Below are 22,066 nucleotides of genomic sequence, written 5' to 3' on the forward strand. Positions count from 1 at the left end.
CGCACTCACATACCTTCTCTGCTGTATCAGCTCAGCAGCCTCTTAAATACAGAATTTCTGCAAAATGGACGCATTAGTTCCTGCGTCTTTCACACAGTGCTGTGTCGCGGCTGGAAACAACAGCTTTACAGATGCCACGTCTTCTCTACTGCTGGTCTGTGTCACAGTAATGACCAACAAAGAACACACGGTCGGTATCAGTCAATGAGTAAAAGTAACTCCGGTGACCAAGGAACCCTCAGAAACAGGGAGGAGTCTATTTGTGGATGAGAATGCACCCAGTGATTAATTGAGGCACGGCATCGAGAAGCCACTATTTGAGGACATCTATCATGTGCTTGGGAAAACCAAACCTAATTTGTGTTTGCCAAAAGCAGTAAATGTGTCTGTGGTGTTATTTGGTACTGCCCAGCAGGAGAAAGCTGAATGAGAGAAGGAAGCATCAAGTGGGAGAAAACTAACGAGAATCGTGAAGGATGTGAGCGATGAGGCAGAGGATTTTTTTTTCATCGCCCACTGCTAGTCTGCACACCTTGTTTTGTTAGCCTCGGGGTGACCAGCGATGCATACAAATCATCTGTGTGTCCGCTGAATCGTAATAAGCCTTGGGTGTAAACACTTTTTTTAATATAAATATTTATCAATGTATTAAATAAAGCGGTTGCTCTACAAGCTAATTATTGCAACATATGCAGGTTTCTTTCTGATGATGCTGTGAGGTTGTGAGTGGGATGTGGAAGTCCTTGAATGAAACAAAGAGGAAGGAGGCCGGAATATTTTTATTTTCGGCGTCGACAACTTTCTCAGTGCCACATTCACCTTTTCTACCTTTAGGATCCTATCGCTCTACTTGCACTATACATCACACTCACACTTTTAAAATATACTTGCCAAGGAGAGATATTATGAGATTTTTGGGGGGAATTGCTTGCATGGTCACTGGAGTGCCTGCCCAGTGCCCAACCATTTATTAAACAATCAAGTACATATTTTCTGCTGAGCTGCCTGTTGCAGAAAATGTGTCCGTAAACGAACAGTTCTGAATTGGGTCCCACTGTGACATAACAATGAAGTGAATGTGCATCATGCCACCCTGACCTGGAAGCAACACATGGTGAAGATCAGCCATTTTTAAGTGTGTTTTTAAATGTGTTTTGTACTCTGCTTGAACCACATATACAAATTGATAAATGTAATTGAGTGCTCTTATCCATCCGAGTGAAAACATCTGTCGTTCTCTGATTTTTGACTATTTTTCTGATTATCTCTTCATACCATAGACCACACCCTAGATCTGCTCCTGCTCGTCATGGTAACAAATGCCCATCAGCCTGTAGAATAGGGAGCGGGTGAGCAGAGGAATTCAAGGAGTTAATCATAATGATACCAATAAATTACCAATAGATTTGGGGAACCATGGATACAAATGTGGAATAATCTTTTATCTTTTGTGTGTTTTGACCAAAGAATGTCAGAGACCCTTTATTAAGATACAATGAAACTGTTTTAAGATGTGGAGAGAGAAAATAAAAGGGTTTTTTTTACAATTATATGTCCCCTTTAAGCAATACAAAAATAAAAATAAATTAAACACATCTAAAGAGCACAAATGAATGAGTATGTCATCAAGGTTTTGTGGAATAATCACAGCAGTGCATCAAATGAAAGCCTAAATAGATTATTTTTCCTGCTTATAAGGAATCCCAGTTGTGTGTTGTGTACTGAACCAGACGACTGACACGAATGAATAAATATGCAGACCGCCTGATGTGCAAACCCTGAATTCCCACTGTCAAGAAAGCAAAACGTGAATTGATCCATTTGATGCAAAGATTCATTTAAAATAAGGCGCAAGTGGATAATTGAGGGCTTCAACTTGTATCCTCTGCTCTGCGCTTGGATGCTCGACTGACAGCCTTTGGCGCCATTAAGAGCTGACATGGAATTCAACTTTTACATTCATTACGACCCTTGCGGTTCTACTGCAATTCTCATACATGTCTTACCTGGCATCGCTGGAAATGGAAATTCTCTATGTAGTCTACTCATAGGCAATTTCCTCATAATGAGTCTTTAATGACAACATTATTCAGGGGGAAGGAACATGTTGCAGCTGATGAGTTGCGATCGCCACAGGATGATTGAGAAGCCTGCAAATGACTGCCTTAAAGAGGATGTATTCAAGGTGGCTATACACACCAGCAAAAACATATCGCATAAACATATTTTCAAATTGGTCTGGAATACCTAATCTGTTTTTACACACAGGCACGCGCACGCACGCATATTCACTTCATTATCTGGGAACGTTAAGGCATATTTGGGTCTGATAGATGCTCGCCAGGAAAATAAGAATTCAAATTGATCTTAAAATGCACAAACTGACTTCTGGAATCTGGATTTATGCATGTGTGCATGAAACCCCCCAGATGGCTCTCTGATTTGATGGGAAGTGAGACACATATTGTTCCTGTGATTGGAGTCACTCTACAGTCCATTCATGTGTGCAGGGAAAAAAACACTGTGTAACGCAGAGGCATACTGTAAGAGTCCTCACATCGCCTCCAATAATGCCGTGAACTCTTTTACAAGTGCTCGCCTTACCTTGGCACCTCTTCTTATTTAGCCTCGCAGTCTCTTCATTTGATAGCAAAAACACTGAGCGCACAATAAATAATGGGTGTGGAGCAGGCGCAAGGAGAAACACAGCATAATTAAAACAAAGACGGTGCAGTGAGCAACAGAAAAACACAAGTATGAACACTTGTGGTAGCCACATCAAAAAACATTATTATCATCAGGTCTGCGCCCATGTGGTCAAGGCAACATTTCATTATGAAACACTAAAGAAGAAAAAAAGACCAAAAAAACAAAACAAACAGGGATGAGTCAGACTCACGGGTCAGCTGACCCCTCCCCTCTTGGCCCGGTCATTGGTGACATCAGACATGTGACCACATTTTCACCCTTAAAACATGTCCCAATCCATTTATCTCTGCCTAAATCTAGTGAAAGTCCAATTTTTCTTCATCAAACCTACTTAGTCTTTATCGCCGCCAAGCACAAAACACAGGCAGGAGGTTTCGCATTGTTTACCATTCATTTACTTGTAAGACGCAAAACATGTTGAAGAGAAAATTACTAAAGCGAACAGTGATGGACTGTGCAATGTGGAGGGATGTGTCAACTTCCAAGGAAGACCTGACTCCCTTTTCAGTGTTTGGATCACTCAGGGTGAGATGGTCAATTTCACGTGGAGGGATTTTATTTTTAAGCATCTTGAGGTTTTGTTTGTTTGGTTACTTATAGTGTAGTGGTTCAGTGACAGGGAATAATTGTTTGCTGCTCCATTTCCACTGCTTAGTTGACCGGTATCACAAATATCAAGCTGGCAAAAAAAAACAAAAAAAAACATGTAGCACTGAATGTATGCCAGAAAGAGACACACTAGCAAACAACAAAAATGGAGGCTAACGAGAAATGGTGAGGCATGATGAGATGCGATGAGGAGATGCAGAACGATACGGTAGTTAAAGTCTCCATTGGTTTATGCCCCTAACTTTGCTTTTAGAGAATGGATACCATGTGCTAACTAGGCCTACTTTACTGGCGAAGAGTCCTGGGTTGGCACGACCAAAACTAAGACACGGCATTAAGGTGAGCTAACATTTATGTGTTAACGTTGGTTGATCTGTGTTTATTTATCTCATTTGTTCAAAAATTACAACGACGCAGTGGTTTACATTGACCCGCTTTTGCAAATAGACACACCTAAATAGCAAGCAGCGTTGAACCGAGTGTTTACTATGTACTGGAATTGGGGATCCCTACACTGTGACTGATGACCAGTCCCAGGTGTAGGCTAGTCTACCTTTTGCCCACAATCAGCTGGGATAGACTCCAATTCATCTAGGTTAGCAAATAGAAAAATGGATGAATCGCTGGATGTATTGGGGGGAAATTGACAGACGGAGCGTAAAATCGACAAATGAATTGTTGATGCTCTCAAATGATCCATCTTTGTATGTACCCACTCTCAGCTATAGTCCTAAACTCTGACTTTGTGAACGAAACATATCTTGACAGATGGGAGCTAGTTGAGGTGTCTGGAGCATCCATTATGAATAATTCCTAGATGCCTCCCTAAGAATGTCTTCAGGGCATGTCAAAAGTTTAGAGCTTGCCTCGGGGCAGACCCATGACATGTTGGCAGGATTATGTCTCACCAGCTGGACTAGGTGTGCACCTCGGAGAGGTAGGATCGGACATGGAAGTAACCCGGCTGACCCTAACTTCTGGACCGGAGAAGTATAGACGGAGAGTTTGTAAGGTGGGTGATGCCGTCATTGTGCTTTCTTTCCACCCCAGAAACAAAATGATTCACCAATTTTGTGTCTCCGTCTAAACAGTCAGCTGTGTGAACCACTGCACTACCAATGCCCCTCCTTTTGTAGTGTGCAATGGAAATGGCAACCAATTAATAAATGAAAGGAAAATCAAATAAAGACAAATCATATTTGATAACAGTTGGCCTTGCCAGGGGTTGTCCTAGTCTTGCGTCACGGGAGAGTCTTCCAAGTCTCCAGCTTGTTTTCTGTAGGCCTCGTTGAGCAGCTGTATTTCCTCTTTATATCCCGAGCTCCCTTGCGTCTGTCTCCGACTGTTCTGCCGATGGGCCTCCACCGTGTCGGGAATGGTGATGTTGATGGCCTCAGCCTCGGGGTTGATGGTGGTGGGGATGAGCAGGGAGTAAGAGGCCGTCTCACCCAGGTCACAGGAAACAAAACGGTTCTCCCTGCGTGAGTAGCGCAGTGACGGCGAGCGGGCGTGGGTGGACGACTGACTGATGTTGGACACAATGGAGACGCTGTCCATGGCCTCCTCATTATCGCAGATCTCCAGGACCTCCAGGTGGATCTTGACATTGGTGTCCCCAACCTCGGTTCCGATGTCCAGTCCCATACTGACATCAGCGATGTTCACATTGCCTGTGTGGCCACCTGACGTTTTGTCATCTGCACTGGGCTCATGCCCCACCGATTTGGAGCGGTACACCTCCACCTGTAGGCCAGCAAGAGATTAGCATAGTCGGATTTGTCGCATTAACATCTATTTGTCCATTTCATATGTTTGTTTGTCCCTCGAGGAAAAGCTAGATCATATAAAATCTGGTATTGGTTGCGAGCAACTGGGGTGCCATCTTCAATCGACAGCAAGTGACAAAATGGTCGCCCCTGAGATGGATAAAAACGGCTAGATTTTGCTTCATAACTCATATTCCACTAATGCAATATTAATCAGAATGTCATGTTTAGACTAGTGAGGTCACATATAACATATTCTTGACAATACATTTTTAAGATTGACTTCACCTTTAAATCAACAATGACCAAATAATAGAAACATTTTCATCTTATTTAATATGATGATACAGTGCATGTCTTCACCACAAAGAACAGCCTTAGTCATAAGCATACCGGTAAATGAATAACTCCCCTAAGGTCAATCAAAAACATGTTGCTTGAAAGTACCCTGAAATACAGCCCTGCTAAAACTGACAACAACAAACATTCTAACGAGTGAACAAGTACATAATCAGTGACACAAAACCAATGAATAAAATAAACAAAATGAGACTCGAATACATAAGCAATTTATGGATTTAATTTATGGATAGAATAGGAGGTCTTTGCATACCCTCTTGGCATTGTTGGGGGAGATTTTCAGTCCGTCACTGCTGACCTCGTAGGTGGACAGAGAGAGGGTCTTTCCAGTGGGGGCTTGCAGAGACACGGTTCCCTGGAAGGCGCACAGCGGGATGGACAGACCAGCTGATGACCTCTACATTGAGAGAAGAGTCCATTGAAAATTATTCCATTTTATATCAAGGTGTACGATCATCTTTCTGTATATTTTCACGTAATTTACACACTATTAATAACAGCTTTGCACATAAAATTATATTTACGGTTTTGTTTCCATTTTACTTAATATTTGTGCTTTTTATTTTATATTTAATTTTTATTTCGATCAATTACAGGCTTTTACTTTGAAAACGTAATTTATTTTGGCGGCTCATAACACCTGAAGACGAGTTACTTCCTGTTGCTTGGCCGTGTTGTTCACCTGACCTCAGGCGGCAGGAGGCCACCTGATACCGAAGTGAAACTGTGTTTTCTCCGGTAATTACTTCGTTGAACATGAAAAAACAAAACATGCCTACAGGTGCAAGTATAATTTTAGTTCACCACAGTAAAGACGTTATTTGAATATTGATCATGTAACCGTTTTCAAGCAGCAAATGACATTTAAATGTGTTTTACTTGCTAGCTACCAAGCTATTCTAATGGCTATTCTTTCTATTAAAGGGTTGCTAATGCAGAAGGTGCCAAGTTAGCTGTGACCACAGTATTGTTTGGTGAGTTTATCTCTTTGCATTAATAAGTGTCTATGATGTCAATTAAGTAGGAAAACGTGGTGTAAAAACAATTTCCCTTCTTGAGATTAATCAAATGCAATAATTAGAGGCAAAAGGTGAGTACTACAGGTGCATATATAAGCTAATAAATATAAATATAGATATCTTTGAAAATACAGTAAGAAAATAACATCAGCATTTTTTTTTCATTTTATGTTTGATGCTCACAAAGTTAAAAGTACTGTGTATTAATGTGATTTCATGTTATTTGTAATGTATATTTGTTTTTTTAAACTCGCTGAATATGTTTGTGGACAAGAAAACAACTTTGCTACTATTTACTATTTATGTGAATGTAAGAAATAGAAACTGTTGGTAATATACGGTATACATGTATATATAAAAAAGGAAACTAGTTGTTCATTTGGTATATTGTCATATTTTTATTGTTTAATAAAAGTCTTGGCAAACCTGCAAAAAAAAATTGCTCCTCAAAATGAGAAAGTTGCTCCTCAAACGAAGTCACAAATTAACAAATCTACAACTCGATGAAAAAAAAGAAGTTTGTTTTGAGTTTTGTTTCTAGTTTTACAGAAAGCTACCAAAAGGGATTTTGCATGAGCTGCTGAATACAGAAAATAAAATTTTGAATCGTTACTGCCACATGTGGCCGAAAAATGAAACTGCACACTCCCTTCTCATGTAGACAATGACATCACATCCACAGACAGGGTGGGAAATTCAAACCAGAATCCAGTCTGAAAACTATTAGCAATAGGCCATCAGGACTCAGGAGTAGCCATTGTGAACAGCTAAGCTTGTTAATCTGCTTATTAGAAGATGTTTGAGTAAAAGAAATGGTCACATAAAAGGGCTATTCTAAATATATTTTGGGGGAAATTGCTACATATTGCAAACTAGCCCCATGGCACTTAGCACACTGTGCTTTTAGAAACTAGTTTCCACACTTTGAACTACAGTATAGATGCCGCTAAATAAATAAATAAAATAATTGTCCTGACTACTGACAAATGAACTCACATTAATAGAAAAAAAAATCGATTAATTGCCCAAACCTAAATATTAGTAATACAAAGACGAAGGGATGTAAGTGACAATGCTGCAATATTAAACCATTTTATACACTCAGCTGGTTTTGTGCTTGTTAAGTTTCTGTACTGAATTGACATAATAAACCCAACCTGCTTTGCAGCTAGACAGTCGTGGTCTCCATCTCCTTTGTTTCCACACCAATAACGTGATTGTTTAATTGCAGCCCAGGCCGCGGCGACTTTATGGTAGATTTGTCACTAAATAATTGAGCTGTGGCTACTCTGTTTGCAAAGGAGACAGCAGGCGGAGACTGTGGCGGGTGTCATTAAGGCCTCCACATTATTTACATTAGCAGCCTCTGCTGTAATGATCGTGGAGAAGGTGCACATTAGAGACAAAAGAGGATGTCAATACCTGGCTCCATTACCTTGTCAGTGTCTGCATCAGTGTGAATGAGTGGGGGAATAGTGTGGAAATAGGGAGGCAGTGAGACTTGAATGCTGACGGCACATTGTCAAGTAAATCAAATAATGCTTAGAAGCCATCAGAGTGATGAGCACACAGATGGAAGTGAGCGCGTTGTGGAGGCATAAATCTATTTAGGCGGGATCTGCCAGAAATCAAATAATAAATGATTACGTTTAAGGGTGCTGCATTGGATGAAGGTTATCCTGCGTCTCCAATAAATGAATGTAAATCAGTGTAGTGTCAGCTGATGGAATCGTAGCCAAGTGTATCAGGTCAGCACATAATTTTGCCGTTCTTTAGCAACATAAAGTAACCAAGATAACACCTCTCGGTATGATGCAATTCTCTACCAACTATGTACATGCTACCAACACAATAAAAAACATATTGCGAATTTTTTTTGTCAAAACTGCACATTTTTAGCTCGCTATCTAGCATTATAATACTTTGAGTCAAGCTAAAACGGGGTTCTCTCATATAGGCAATCAAGCCAAATTTGAGCATTTTTCCTCCTTCACGATTAAAGTCAGCTAAGATGCGATTTTCTGATATCTCTGAGTGATTATCCTGTGGTGTGGGGTGTGTTAAGGGTCATTTTTTTCCCTCTCTCTCTCAGTTGCTTGGAAAACAGTTGCAGGCAAATAATACTTTAAAGTGAAAGTCAACCTTAAACATTTCTTGACAATAATATGTTATATGTGACACATATCACATTCTGATTAATATTCCAATATTATAATAATAATTATAATAATAATCCAGCCATTTGTATTCATCTCATTTTGCCACTTGCTGTCAACTGAAGATGACATTAATTTTGCGCAGAGTTCAGGCAACGACCAATCACAGCTCACCTGTTTTCTAAAGCGGAGGTGTGATTGGTTGTTACCTGAGACCTGAGCAAGATTGATGTCATCGTCCGTCGGCAGCAAGTGCAAAATGGCCGCCCCCTGAGATGGATACAAATGGCTGGATTTGGCTGCTTAACTGATATTCCACTAACACAATATTAACCAGATTACCATATTTAGACCAATGTTGAGAGTCTTAAAAGAAAACCCTGCTCGTGTATAAAACGATGCCACAGGTGTACTGTTTCTAATGTTGTTACCTGTGAGACTCATTCTCCAGTCTGTCTCGATCAATGTGAGCATTTTCTCTGATGTTTGCAGGGTATCGATTATGATTTCGTAGTGTCTCGCCATATTCAATACGAATTTCCTTTTCATTGTGCACCCTGTAACCATATGCAGTAACAGCATCTATTTACGTGAATGGATCTGCTCGCAGAAGGCTTGTTTTGCTCCACGTGAACGCACAATAAAGCCCCCCCCGGGTCGCGGCGTGGCAAACGTGCTCGCCGGCGCAGTCTGAAGTCACTGAGAGGCTAAAGATGTCTTTAAGCTTTAATTCCGCCTCTCTCTGTGGAGGCTGGAGGCTAGGGGTGTTGACACTATGCAGCAGAGACAATGGATAATGACATCTAGCCTGCTAATGAGCAACAAAACACAGCCAGGCGCACCATAAATCACAAACTTTGTTGGTGATGTATAGCTTTGTGGGTCTCTGCAGTTTGCACGGCAGGATAAATAAGATGCTTTTCATGTACCATGGGGAGTGGGAGGCTCTTTAATTTTGCCATTTTTCAGCCTTTCTGTATTTTTTCATATAGTTGACGTTTATTTACTCGTCTGCAGAGAGCACCACGGGTCTCTGAGGTTGAAAACATTTATATTTTTGACATTAAATTTGACATTAATTTATGACATAAAAGTCGGACGCACCCTTCACATGTACACAAGATGGCAGTCAATGTCTTTGACTTAAACAAGATGCAAAGCGAGAGGGAGCCAAAGCCAGACTGTGGATGCTTGCTCGGTGAATTTTACACCCTCTGGTGATTTTCAAGCCAAAATACTTCAGACCAGGGGTGCTCAAGTTTGATCCTCGAGAGCCCCTATCCAGCCTGTTTTCCCTGTTTCTCTCCACTAACACACCTGATTCATGATCAGGATCATTATCAAGCTTCTGCAACGCTTGCTGAGTAGCTGATCATTAGATTGAGCTGTGCTGCAGAAGGGAAACATGGAAAATACGCTGGAAAGAGGCTCTCGTGGATGAAAATTAGTGTTGTTCCGATACCGATACTGGTATCGGCAGAGGCTCCGATACTGCATTAACACAGTGGTATCGGTGAGTACTAACAAGTAACATGCCGATACCATTAATTCTGACACGACATTCACTGATGTGTGACATGTTCACTGCACCCCGAGCTAAGATATCCTATTGGCCCTTGAATGCTCTGAACCAAAGGCAGGACAGCTTTTTCATGTTGAGAAAAAACAACAACGCAGGTTTCGGTATGGTATCTGCATCGGCCGATACTGCAAACCTGGGTATCGGAATCGGTATTGGGGGCCAAACTTGAGCACCCCTGCATCAGACATTTAAGTAGAGCAGAGACAGCGTGTAGTATTTCATGCATAAAACTCCACGGGTATTTCACTTCTAACTCCCTCCAAATATTTAATCATTTGAACTCTTTAATCTTATTTCAATTGGGCTTGGAAATGAAAAAAAAAGAAAAAAAGGCTAAGATGGTGCCTTGCTGAGTTCAGTTGTTGAATCCCTTCACAGTGTCCTTGTACCAAGCAAACCAGAAAAACACAATTACAAAAACATGTTAGCCTCTAATGGATAAATCCAATTAATATAGATAAGAGTACACATTGCAGGCTCCAACACCCCTCCTCTAAGAAGTCAATAAATAGATCCGAGCCCAACTGTGAGCTCAAATCCGTGGAGCCGCATGCAATGAATATTTGCTTTTGACTGACAGGCTGACATTTTCTGCCTAAAGGATGGGAGACAGCATCTCGCTCGATGGCACGGCTGGTCCCAATCCATTTGAGGTTTAACCCAGATCAAGAGATGTAGAAATGAGACAGTTAGAGGCAACAAAAAAAAAAAAACACGCAGACCTTGCAAGGCAGCTGAGCAGTTAGAAAACAATTGTTATCTTGCAAGTAAATTCTGATTAGCATGGATCTAGAGTAGACAAAGCAGCAGTTTCTCAGAACTGCTACACGTGTCTTCATGAAAAGAAGAAACCGCTTCTTTAATCAAAAGGATAATTGTACACTTGACCAAACAAAGCTAATCACTTTTCCAAACCGATTCTGGCAGAGGTAGCGTCACCTAACACAATTATTTAGCTGACTAAAGCAGGCAAATACACTTTGTTCCCCACTTAATCTTTTGGAAAAATATGACTTAAAAACAAACACAACTTGAATCATTATAGCAGGGGTGGCCAAGTTTGGTCCCCGAGAGCCACTATCCAGCCTGTTTTCCATGTTTCTCGCCACTAACACACCTGATTCACGATCAGGATCGTTATCAGGCTTCTGTAAAGCGTGCTGATGAGCTGATCATTCAATTCAGCTGCGCTGAAGGAGGGAGACATGGAAAACAGGCTGGATAGGGGCTTTTGAGGACCGGACTTGGGCACCCCTGCATTAAAGGCATGAGCACAACTCCTCCACAACAAAAATACCTTTAAAATGCCACTAGGTGGCAGTATCACTTTCAGTTTACTCTCCATTATGTCAACTCTTGTTAATGGGTGAGTCGTGTGACTTTAATTTTATTCAACTACTTGTCAGTTAAGAATGTTAGTTGGAAGTGGTAATGGTGTTCATGATAGGATATAACAATATTCAAATTATTATAATCTAATTATGGCGAGCAAGCGATAGTTGATAAATTGGAAGAAAACATCTAAAATACATCTGTTTTGGAAGAAGAAAAATGTTCTTGCATAATAATAACAATACAAAAAATGTAAGAAACGAAATATCTGAATCTCAAATAAGTTTGACTATAAAACCAAAGGTGGACACTTCTCAGTGGGTGTATTTTTTTCAGAGACGTTGCATCATAAGGCACTCGCCGAAAATGTGAGCATCCATCAACGACGAGGCCGACCTCTGCATAAAACCATGAAAAACTGAGTAGGACGTGTGTAGGCTGCTAATAAAACTTATTTTTGTTCAACTGCAATGTTGGCTAGCTGAGGTGATTATAGATGCACATTCTGACAATATAACGTGTTGTCATTGTATGAAAACTGTATCAGACAAATAGTTAGCTACACAGCCATATTGAAATTTTGTTCCACGAATAGTTAAACATTACTTTAAAAACGCCTGTATAACAAATAAAGATTTTATGATGGTTTGTCCATTTGTGTCCATAAAAATGTGTACCTGTTGCTTATCACAACCAACTAAATATGCACAGGCATAAAACTTTAATTTCCCTTTGGACCAAATGTAAACACATGAGGGGAGAGTAAAAGCCAATCATTTTACCGACCTGAGTCTCAAATAAGCTCATAGTCAATCGTCTTTATGGTCAATATATATAGCATGCTAATGCAGCGATTGTTTGACTAGCATGCAAAAGCAATGAATTGATGTGTCGGGGGAAAAAAATATATTCTCACCAGCCATAAACCGCAAAACGACAGCTACAAATTGCTTCATGAAGTGCTTTGGTGTTAGAATTACAAACGGAGCGGGTGGGGTGGCCGTTGGTTTACCTGTCTGGGTGTTCGCTCTGATTTGCTTCGGCACCACTCCCAATCTGTCAGCTCAATTTTCCGGCACTCTTCATGCGACAGCCTCCTCTCTGAGCCCTCGAATACAGACGAGGTGTCTGTGAGATGGCGCTCCTTCTCTCGGTGAAGTAGAGAGGGCAAGTCTTCCTCACGTCCATGGTTCTCACGGGGCAACGGAGGGCAATCAGCCAGGGCCTCTCCGCCGCTGACATCTTCTAGCAAGAGGTCTGAATGAAAGGAGCTGTCCACGGGCAGTGCATCACTGAAAGCAAAATTTGGGCTCAAGCTGCAGAGCCCACCACTCTCGAGCGCATGCAGACGGCTGTTGGGGAATTCGCTGTTGAAGAGGCTGTGGTAGGCTCGCTTCTCGGCCGGCGCGGCGGCGTAAGACACGGGAGCGTGAGACAGCTTGAACACTCCGCAGCCTTTCTGGAGGGAAAGGTTGAACTCAAATCGTCTTTTCATTGCTGTGAATAGAAGATTTGACAATCATTTCTGTCCGGACTAATAGTCTTACAGTCTAGTCTAGTGCTTTGTTTGCATGTGTATTTGGGGTGTCCCTGACAAGTCTAGAGACAAAACTTGTCCTATTGTTGTTACTATACTCCCAATATAAACTTCAGCTTTACAGTTGCCACGTCTACTATGACACAGGGTGGTATCAACCTTAAAGGGATACTTGACTCATTGAGCCATTTTCAGCAGTAAAAAAGTTTGTGTATTTTGTCCACAATGAATTTGATAGCTACATTATTTTTGTATACAATTAATACCTTTAAAAACAAATGTTCCCACTTGCTTTTGACTGAAGATGACATCAACTGTGCTGAGGAAGTAGGGAACGACCAATTATGGCTCACCTGTTTTCTGGGTTTGGTCAGCAAACTGAGCCATCATTGGTCGTTAAACGTTTTCCTCAGCACAGGTGATGTCATCTTCAGTTGACAGCAAGTGGAAAATTTTGTTTTTAAAGGTATTTAATTGCATACAAAAAATTATGTAGTTATCAAATTCATTCTGGACAAAATACTAACTTTTTACTGCTGAAAATGGCTCAATGAGTCAAGTATCCCTTTAAACATTTCTTGACAATATGTTATATGTGACCTCACTAGTCTAAACATGACATTCTGATTAATTTCACATTTATGGAATATGAGTTATACAGCAAAATCTAGTCATTTTTATCCATCTCAGGGGGCAGCCATTTAGCCACTTGCTGTCGACTGAAGATGACATCATCTGTGCTGAGGCAACGGCCAGTCACAGATAAACTGTTTTCTGAAGTTGAGCTGTGATTAGTTGTTACCTGAGACCTGAGCAACTGTGATGTAATTTTCACAAGAAAGCAAGTGGCAAAATGGCCGCCTTCTGATATTGATAGGAACTGTTGAATTTTGCTGCTTAACTCATATTCCACTAACACTATATTAACCAGAATACCATATTTAGACTTGTGGGGCTGCATAGAACATATTATTGTCAACATTTTTGGGGGGGTTGACTCCTCCTTTAACCCAGTGGCAATTGCTGTTTTTTGCACTGAAGGGAAAACGGAGGTTTCAATTTTGATATTGTGTTGATTTATTTGTTCGCCTATTTGGCACAACTCAAGGCAATCTTTTAGTAGAAACTGATACCACGCTGCCTACAATGAAGCAGCTCTTGCTCCACACCAGTGCAAAGCTCCAACATGAACCTCAGTTTATAGATGTCACGTCTGCTCTGCAGGCACTGTAAGATGCAGTCAAAAGCGTGACATATGGTGCTTTCAACCACTTATATTTTTTACCAGGGGAAAAAATGATGCAGTTTATTTGACGTGTGCTGCTTATCTGGTCACGTCCATTTGAGCAGAATACACTATCTTATAAAATACAGTATTTAGGCCTCGTATTTGATTCCTGGCTACCTGAAGGGTCCGGCGTGGGCTCACGGTTGCAGTTAATGAAGCAGCCGCACGGCATGTGGATCCAGCGCTTGGATAGCACGAAGAGTGGCGTAACGGCAGGCGCCAGCAACGTGAGGATGAAGCCGAGCGTCTCTAGGGACGCGCTCCGTGCATTGGCGGCGTGGCGCACCAGCATCAGAGTCTGTGAATGAAAGAGAGGCAGACATGAATACGAATGAATCCGAGATGACGCCGATTCAACTTGCGTGCGGATGAAGACGCAGAGGACAGTGGAGGGAATCACTCATGTTGTTTATCAGGGCTGCTTTTTAGAGTGCAGTACAGCATCCTGGGTTTTGATGCCGTTGTATTGTCATAACTTTGAAAAGGTTACTGTAAATCTAAAAATATGTTCACAACGAATACGCAAAAACATCATACTGAACTTTTTCTATCATGTGATTACTGTATAAAATTTCGCGAGAAGGTTATAAGAACTGTCATCTTTTGTTCGCTGCCATTTTGTTTTTAGCTGTTTCTTTTGAGTCCTCGTTTTGCTGAAGGCCTTGTGACCTGTGTTTAAGACCAAGCTGCCTTACCTTAATAGTTTTTACATGTCATTGCGCCATAACAGATTCAAAATAACGTTAATATGACACATATCATATTGGCATTCTTTCAGAGGATTTGTTCGTGTGCATTTCGGCAAATGTCACTCATCCATTTTTTTTTTGCCAATGACCTTAAGGCTTTTCTCTTTCTGTAATGAAAGTATCCAAACTATTTGTGTGTTCATGACTTGCAAAATCCTTGCTATCCTAAAGGAATACTTAAGAACCAATGTGCTGTCAAGGCCAAAAGGTTCCTTAACTGATACACTATCCTAGAATAAAATGTTCTTCCTTGGTCCGTCCTACACCTCTTCATGCAGGACCTTAACATACAAGTGGGTGGACACGGATTTATGAGCAAATAAAAAAGTCACGGCCAAATACTTTCATTTCACTTGCTAAACACTTACTGTATTTGGCTTGGAGAGAATTCATCTGTCAAAGTTTGTAAAACCTTGAGTAATTTATCTTATTATTCAATTATTTTGGGGAAATCAATATTTTATTTAATACTACAACTATACATTTTAGAAGTCTACATTTTGTAGACGCGTATGGCACTTTTTCGAACATATTATAGTGATTATTATTGCATGCACATATTTAATTATGCATTGATCATTGTCTTACTGCATAACTTTCTAGACAGCTGGTACATGGGATAAGTAATAATAATAATAATAATAATAATAATAAATCGCATCTTCAACATCTTGATATTAGGGTCTGCTTGCATCAGGGTCAAGCAGGCCAGCGACCCACTGCATCAACATTGCAGCTGTGGTACAGTTTGCTGTTGGTATCTACTTTGTACCACCCAATACAATGAGCATTAATTTCAATTTGCCGAAGTTTAAGTAAGCCAGTTTAAGTAACATCAACAAAATAGTCATTAACCTAATCTGTATACAATTGAAACACATGTAGCATGTCATATAGCAATATTCAAAGGCATGTATTCTTAATCCTCTGCGAAGAACGGCCAATACTACTGAGGCTTTCTGACCGGTTGTCACCTTCTCTTTCATGTGTATCCATATGTTGATATTATACTGCCCCCATGTGGTCAAGGCGCAAACACCAGAAGGATCAACACAATGTCCATTGAATTGAATTGAAAATGTGGCCATTTAATTATCAGTTTTCCTATTTAAAAAGACAGTAGTTGGCTTTAACGGGTTAATGATGGCTTATCTTAAGATGATTTTAGATACTATAGCCAGGAAACGTATATATCGAGGCACCACTTACTGACACTGCTAAATCAAGCGCATTTGCAAAAGAGAAATGCATTGAAGATTGAACATAATACATGTTTAAATGTTGTGTGGTGCGCGTATTGTTATACTCATCATCATTGGCATCCACAAAGTAACCCTGACAACCGCCAGGATCATAGAAAAGCGCTTTTGCGCAAACGCCACAGGCGAGTCCCCCACAGTCGCCGACCTTTGCCGGCAGACGGACCCCGGGAATTCCGTGCCCGCCTCCACCCCCTCCTTGAGCTCGCACGTCGTCCCGCACGAACTCGGGCTCAGTTGGTTGTAGGCGCCGAAACTTTTGTCCAGGCTGTCCCGAGAAAGCGAGCGGACGTCGCCCATATAACCCGCGCACTGCACGCTCCTCTGCGGCTCTCCGGAGCACAGCAGCTGGTAGGTAAGCGGCAGGAAGAAGAAGAGCAAGCCGCAAAAACACAGCGAATACAAAAGGAAGAGCAGCAATGTGTAGAAGCTGTCACTCTCTGGGAAGCAGCCTAGGGGAGCTTGCGCGAAACTGCCCCAGCCGCACAAAGGCAGCACGCTGACGGCTAAGCTGACCACCCACACGCCGGCGATGGCCCACATCACCCGGAGGGGCCGCCGGACGGAGCGCAGCACCCCGAACCTCTTGGTCACGTAAAAAGTGTAGCCGGCGATCAGACAGGCCTTCATGTTGCTCGAAACCCCCTGGAAGACGTAAAGGAGCCCGGCGAGGGTGCACAAGCTGGCCGAGCCTCCGTCCCGCTCCCACTGCAGGAGGAGGAAGAGGGACAGCGGCACCACGCTGAGCAGGTCGTCCACGGACATGGACGCCACGATGAGACTCAGGGACGTCTTCCTTCTCATCTGCAGCAGGGACAGAAGCGAATACACGCCGCCGACGAAGGTGGCGGCGGCGATGGTTGCGCACAAGGCGAAGAGCAGCAGGCGGATGCGCCCCTCCGCCGTCACCTCAGCGGCGTCCGTCCGTCCGGTTGTGGCCGCCGAGAGGTGGCTGTGGTCAGGCGGCGAGGAGTTGAGGTGCGGCGTGGACATCTTCCCTGCGATGAAGTTGTCTACCTACTATCAGACGACGCTAAAGTTGGCACAGAAAGCAGAAAAGATAGCCATAAAGCACGTTTTTTTTTTTTTTGTTTGGAAGTAGGTGTGTGTGGAGTCGACCAAGCTGAGTTGGCCGCTCAGAGCGCGCCACCGTGTGTGTGTGTGGGGGGGGGGGGGGGGGGGGGGCACGTACCCTCGCACCCTCGCTTATGTGCACACGTTGTCGAAACCCACCCCCTTTTCCTCTTCAGTCACGATGGGGCTGGGCTCATCATACAAACTACTACAGCTCCCACGTAGCACTATTCATTTCATACACGTGTTCCACCTGCATACCAATTAGCAAAGACAATACTCTTAGCAATCCCTTTAGATAAACCAAACCTAATTAAGGTAGGATAATGAATTACAAACTTAAAGTATAGGTAACGGTTACGATTAACGGGTTCGAATTGGTTGGTTGGGGGACCGATCCAGGGTGTACCATGCACCTGACTCAAAGTTAGGGATTGGCTCCACTGCTATGGTAAATGGATTGATGGATGCTGTATATGCTTTTCCTAACAAAGAGAAGAGTAAACTATATACAGTGGGTTGTGGGTGGTGCTTATTTTACAGTATTAGAACAATGCATATTGATCAGGTAACACTGGGAGAGTAATTACCAATATACAGTGCAATCACTGGCTACAACCTCAGGGTAATGAACGGACACCTAGTGATGGACTGGCCATCTGGATTATTGGGCACATGCCCGGTGGGCTGGCGTCTTTTGGGGCAGATGTGGTGCTTTTTGATTATTATTGTCCTACATTTTACCCCAAGAGCCCACACTTTACAATAGATGGAGCAGCCCACGAAACCATTTACAATATAGAAGGTAAACTGAATCAATAAACATCAGTGGCAGAGCTATGTGGTAGCAAGGGGTGGACAGGAGTCATTTCTGAATACAATATTATAATTTATAAGAATCTGATCTGGAGCATTTGATTCTTACTCTCAATGTCAAATAGGCACAGTTCTTAATCTTTGGGGTATTTTGATGAAAACATTCACAGTTATCTTATTAAAGTGGAAGTCAACCTTAAACATTTCTTGACAATAATATGTTATATGTAACCTCACTAGTCTAAACATGACATTCTGATTAATATCACATTTGTTGAATATGAGTTATGAAGCAAAATCCAGCCATTTTTATTCATCTCATGGGGCGGCCATTTTGCCACTTGCTGTCAACTGAAGATGACATCAATGTTGCTTCGGGCTTAGGCAACGAACAATCACAGCTCACCTGTTTTCTGAAGCTGTGCTGTTATTGGTTGTTACCTGAGACCTGAGCAACATTGATGTGACGTCGTCTTCAGTCAACAGTAAGTGGGAAAATGGCCGCCTCCTGAAATGGATAAAAATGGCTAGATTTTGCTGCTAAATTTATATTCCACTAACACAATATCAACCAGAATACCATATTTAGACTAGCAGGGCTGCATAGAATATATTATTGTCAAATTAAATTTTGGGTGTTGACTTCCCCTTTAAGGCACTTGTGGGAGCTCTTTTAAATTGTGGACAAAAAAATGCATAATAGGTCTCATCTAAAGTTGCCAGCAACAATTAAACGTCCTGCACTGCCCCGTTCCATGCACGAATCATTAGAATAATCATCAATCTTGCATGCTTAGCCCACAACAGATGTCACTGGCAAAAAAACTTGGCAATATCGCATCCCCATGTGTGTGTAGGATACCCGCTTCCAATTGGGGATCATTTGGACAAATTACTTTAGGACTATATGGCAAAATGAGTCCAGGGATTCACCTTGAAATGGCTTCTTCAAACCCAAATCGCCAACAAAATTCTTTATAGATAAGATTTTACAACTTGGAAATTACCTAACGCCACTGAACAGATGTTTACACTACATCTAGGCCAATTCAGCCTGTGTGTGTGTGTGTGTGTGTATGTCATTGTGTGCCAGGCTGTGTCCTTGTTTTGTTCCTCCATGAGCTTTTCAAGGATTTTCAACTACGAAGGACCACCATGTTTGTTCACAAGGTTCATGAGCGTTCACCCTTTTAAGAGGAAGCTTGTACTCTGCTTTTTATGGAGTACAAGTATATGCGCAATGGCAGGCCACACTTGTAAAGTCCGCTACGCCTCTACTATACTCAATGATGTCATTGTATAGAAGCTGCTACATTGCGGGAAAGCATCCTAAACATGAGTGTGTAAACATCTCTGACTTGTGGCCGGTTAATTGAGTTTGGGCTAAGTGACTGAGAGGCCGCCTAATGACTCTTCTCTCTCTGGAGCCACAGGGACGCAGCGGGGAACATTAGAGGACAAAATGCAGCTCTCGTGGGTGTACACACAAACACATGAAAGAAAACGCACGTACCAGCTGAGCCCAGAGTTACACTGCAAGGTGACCTAGTTTGCATGTGTGTGTGTGTGCATGGGTGTGCAATGTGAGGAAGTAAAACGTGTTAGTCGGTATATATAACCAGACCGTAAAAAATGTCAATCAATAATTGTCAATGTAGCTGAATAACACAAAAAAGGAGATTTAAAGGAATACTTGACTAATTTAGCCATTTTCAGCAGTAAGAAGTTAATATTTTGCCTATAACTAATTTGATCACTTCATTATTCTTCATACACAATTAAAAGGGAAATCCACCATAAACATTTCTTGACACTAACATGTTATATGTGACCTCACTAGTCAAGACATTCTGATAAATATTACATCTGTGGAATAGGAATTATGAAGCAAAATCCAGCCATTGTTAAACATCTCAGGGGGCTGCCATTTTGCTACTTGCTGTCAAGTGAAGATGACATCACAGTTGCTCAGGGCTCAGGCAACGACCAATCACAGCTCACTTATCTTCTGAAGCAGGGCTGTGATTGGTTGTTACCCGAGACCTGAGCAACTGTGATGTCATTTTCACTCGACCAATCACAGCTCACTTGTTTTCTGAAGCTGAGCTGTAATTGGTTGTTACCTGAGACCTGAGCAACTGTGATGTAATTTTCACTCGACACTAAGTGACAAAATGGCCGTCCCCTGATACTGCTAAAAACTGCTGGATTTTGCTGCTCAAGTCATATTCCACTAATGCAATAAGAATACCTTATTTAGACTCGTGGGGCTGCATGAACATATTATTGCGAAGGAAAATTTTGGGGGTTGACTTCCCCTCCAATAGCTTAAAAAAAACGCACGGACGCGCACACACACACATTTTGCCACATTTTGAAATGAGCTAAATAAGCTAATGTAAGAGGAAATACCATCATAAAACCCGAGGTATTACTATAGGTCGAAAATATACACATTAATTGCTTCAGATTTGATTTTGCCTCCCAGTGTGATGAAAAAGCAATCAAATGTGCTGCAGTGAAATGAATCCCTTCAATAAAGTTAAATCAGTAAAATGTAATTGTCATTCTACAGCTTGAAACACATCCAGATGTTCTTTAACACCAGCTAAAATTGTTCACCAAACTGTTTCCTTAACTTTCACTTTGCAGGGGCTATTTTTATTATTTTTTTATGACGCATTAAATCAGGTCGAATGCTCAAACCTGACATCCTCATTACTTGCTTGTATCTACTTTCATTGCACTGTCTACTTCAATAAACACTTACTGAAGTCTAATCCAATCCAAAACTTTAAATTAATGAAGGAAGACTTTTGATCTCACAACTACCGACATCCTACCCTGACACTTCTCATAATTAAAATTGAAGTCAAAGCAACGGTGAAGATACTAAGTAAAAACTCACGAGTCTTGCAGTGGCAGAATGGTGGTGTAATGATTAGCACGTCACAGTCGAAAGGTTCTGGGTTCGAGTCTTGGCTTGGAGTTGACTTGATCGCCACATGTAGCCTACTCTGACTTCCTTAGTTGAAAATTTGAAGGTTAATGGTTGTCCATATGTGCTCAGCGATTGGCTGCCGATCAGTCTATGTACCCAGCTACTCCGGTTCATATCAAAAAATGAATAATCCATGTATAGCGCATAATATATTTACATCAGAGAATGAGAGCAGCAGTCTTTGTGGCATGTACATGAATAAAACATAATATTCGTTATACAGATGTGAATGGCAAGCTAAACATGAATAAAGAGATGTAGTATAGCCTACAATGCATCTGGAAAATATTCACAGCTCTTTAGTTTTTTAACCCTAAAAATAATAAGCACCAGCAATACTAACCATCAGCAGTTAATAGACAACTATAGAGGTATAAAAATATACACTACAGTATTACAGAAAACTATAATATGCGTAATATATACCCAGATGTGAATAAAAAAAAAAGTCAGCAGCTTTGTATGTGATGACAAACTGAATTACCTTGGTACTCCGTATTACGACATGTTGCATAATGTACAGTAGCTTATGTGTTTGCTTATAGGCCTCTGGTGACGCAGTTCAGCACAGCACATTTGACAACATTGCACTTATTATTCTTAGTTGCTTCAATTATTAATAAAAAAATATTTTACTTGCACATCAAAGACAGCAAATGGAGAGAAAAAAAACTGGGTAAGGAAATGAAGACAAAGAACTTCAATGCTGTGAATTTATCTTAGGTGCTCCCATGGGTGCAGCAGGTACCAAGAGATGCTCACAATTCACTCTTTCTCTATGGCTATATTTCATGCAGCAATAAATAATA

General features: G+C 41.5%; 1 protein-coding gene across 1 annotated transcript; it reads right to left on the reverse strand.

Moving 5' to 3' along the window:
* Positions 1-761: 761 nt before the first annotated feature.
* Positions 762-17,496, reverse strand: LOC147171383 (putative G protein-coupled receptor 149). Its single transcript, XM_086079859.1, has 5 exons — positions 16,419-17,496; positions 14,476-14,657; positions 12,546-13,030; positions 5,698-5,841; positions 762-5,061 (listed from the first exon to the last, which is right to left on the reverse strand). Exons 1-5 carry the CDS (start codon positions 17,357-17,359, stop codon positions 4,549-4,551), a joined length of 2,265 nt encoding a protein of 754 aa, XP_085935985.1. The 5' UTR covers positions 17,360-17,496; the 3' UTR covers positions 762-4,548.
* Between the last annotated feature and the right edge of the window lie 4,570 nt (positions 17,497-22,066).

This window comes from Leptonotus elevatus, chromosome 7, assembly GCF_054856555.1.
Source record: "Leptonotus elevatus isolate MCC_2025b chromosome 7, RoL_Lele_1.0, whole genome shotgun sequence".
NCBI classification, from domain to species: Eukaryota; Metazoa; Chordata; class Actinopteri; order Syngnathiformes; family Syngnathidae; genus Leptonotus; species Leptonotus elevatus.

Bases quoted from the DNA above. Each gene is read 5' to 3' on its own strand.
- LOC147171383 (XM_086079859.1), bottom strand. From the start codon at position 17,359: ATGTCCACGCCGCACCTCAACTCCTCGCCGCCTGACCACAGCCACCTC. The intron at 13,031-14,475 runs GTAGCCAGGAAT...TTCTATTCACAG, and splicing joins GCCCACGCCGGACCCTTCAG to CAATGAAAAGACGATTTGAG. The intron at 5,062-5,697 runs GTATGCAAAGAC...GCTGGCCTACAG, and splicing joins CCCCCAACAATGCCAAGAGG to GTGGAGGTGTACCGCTCCAA.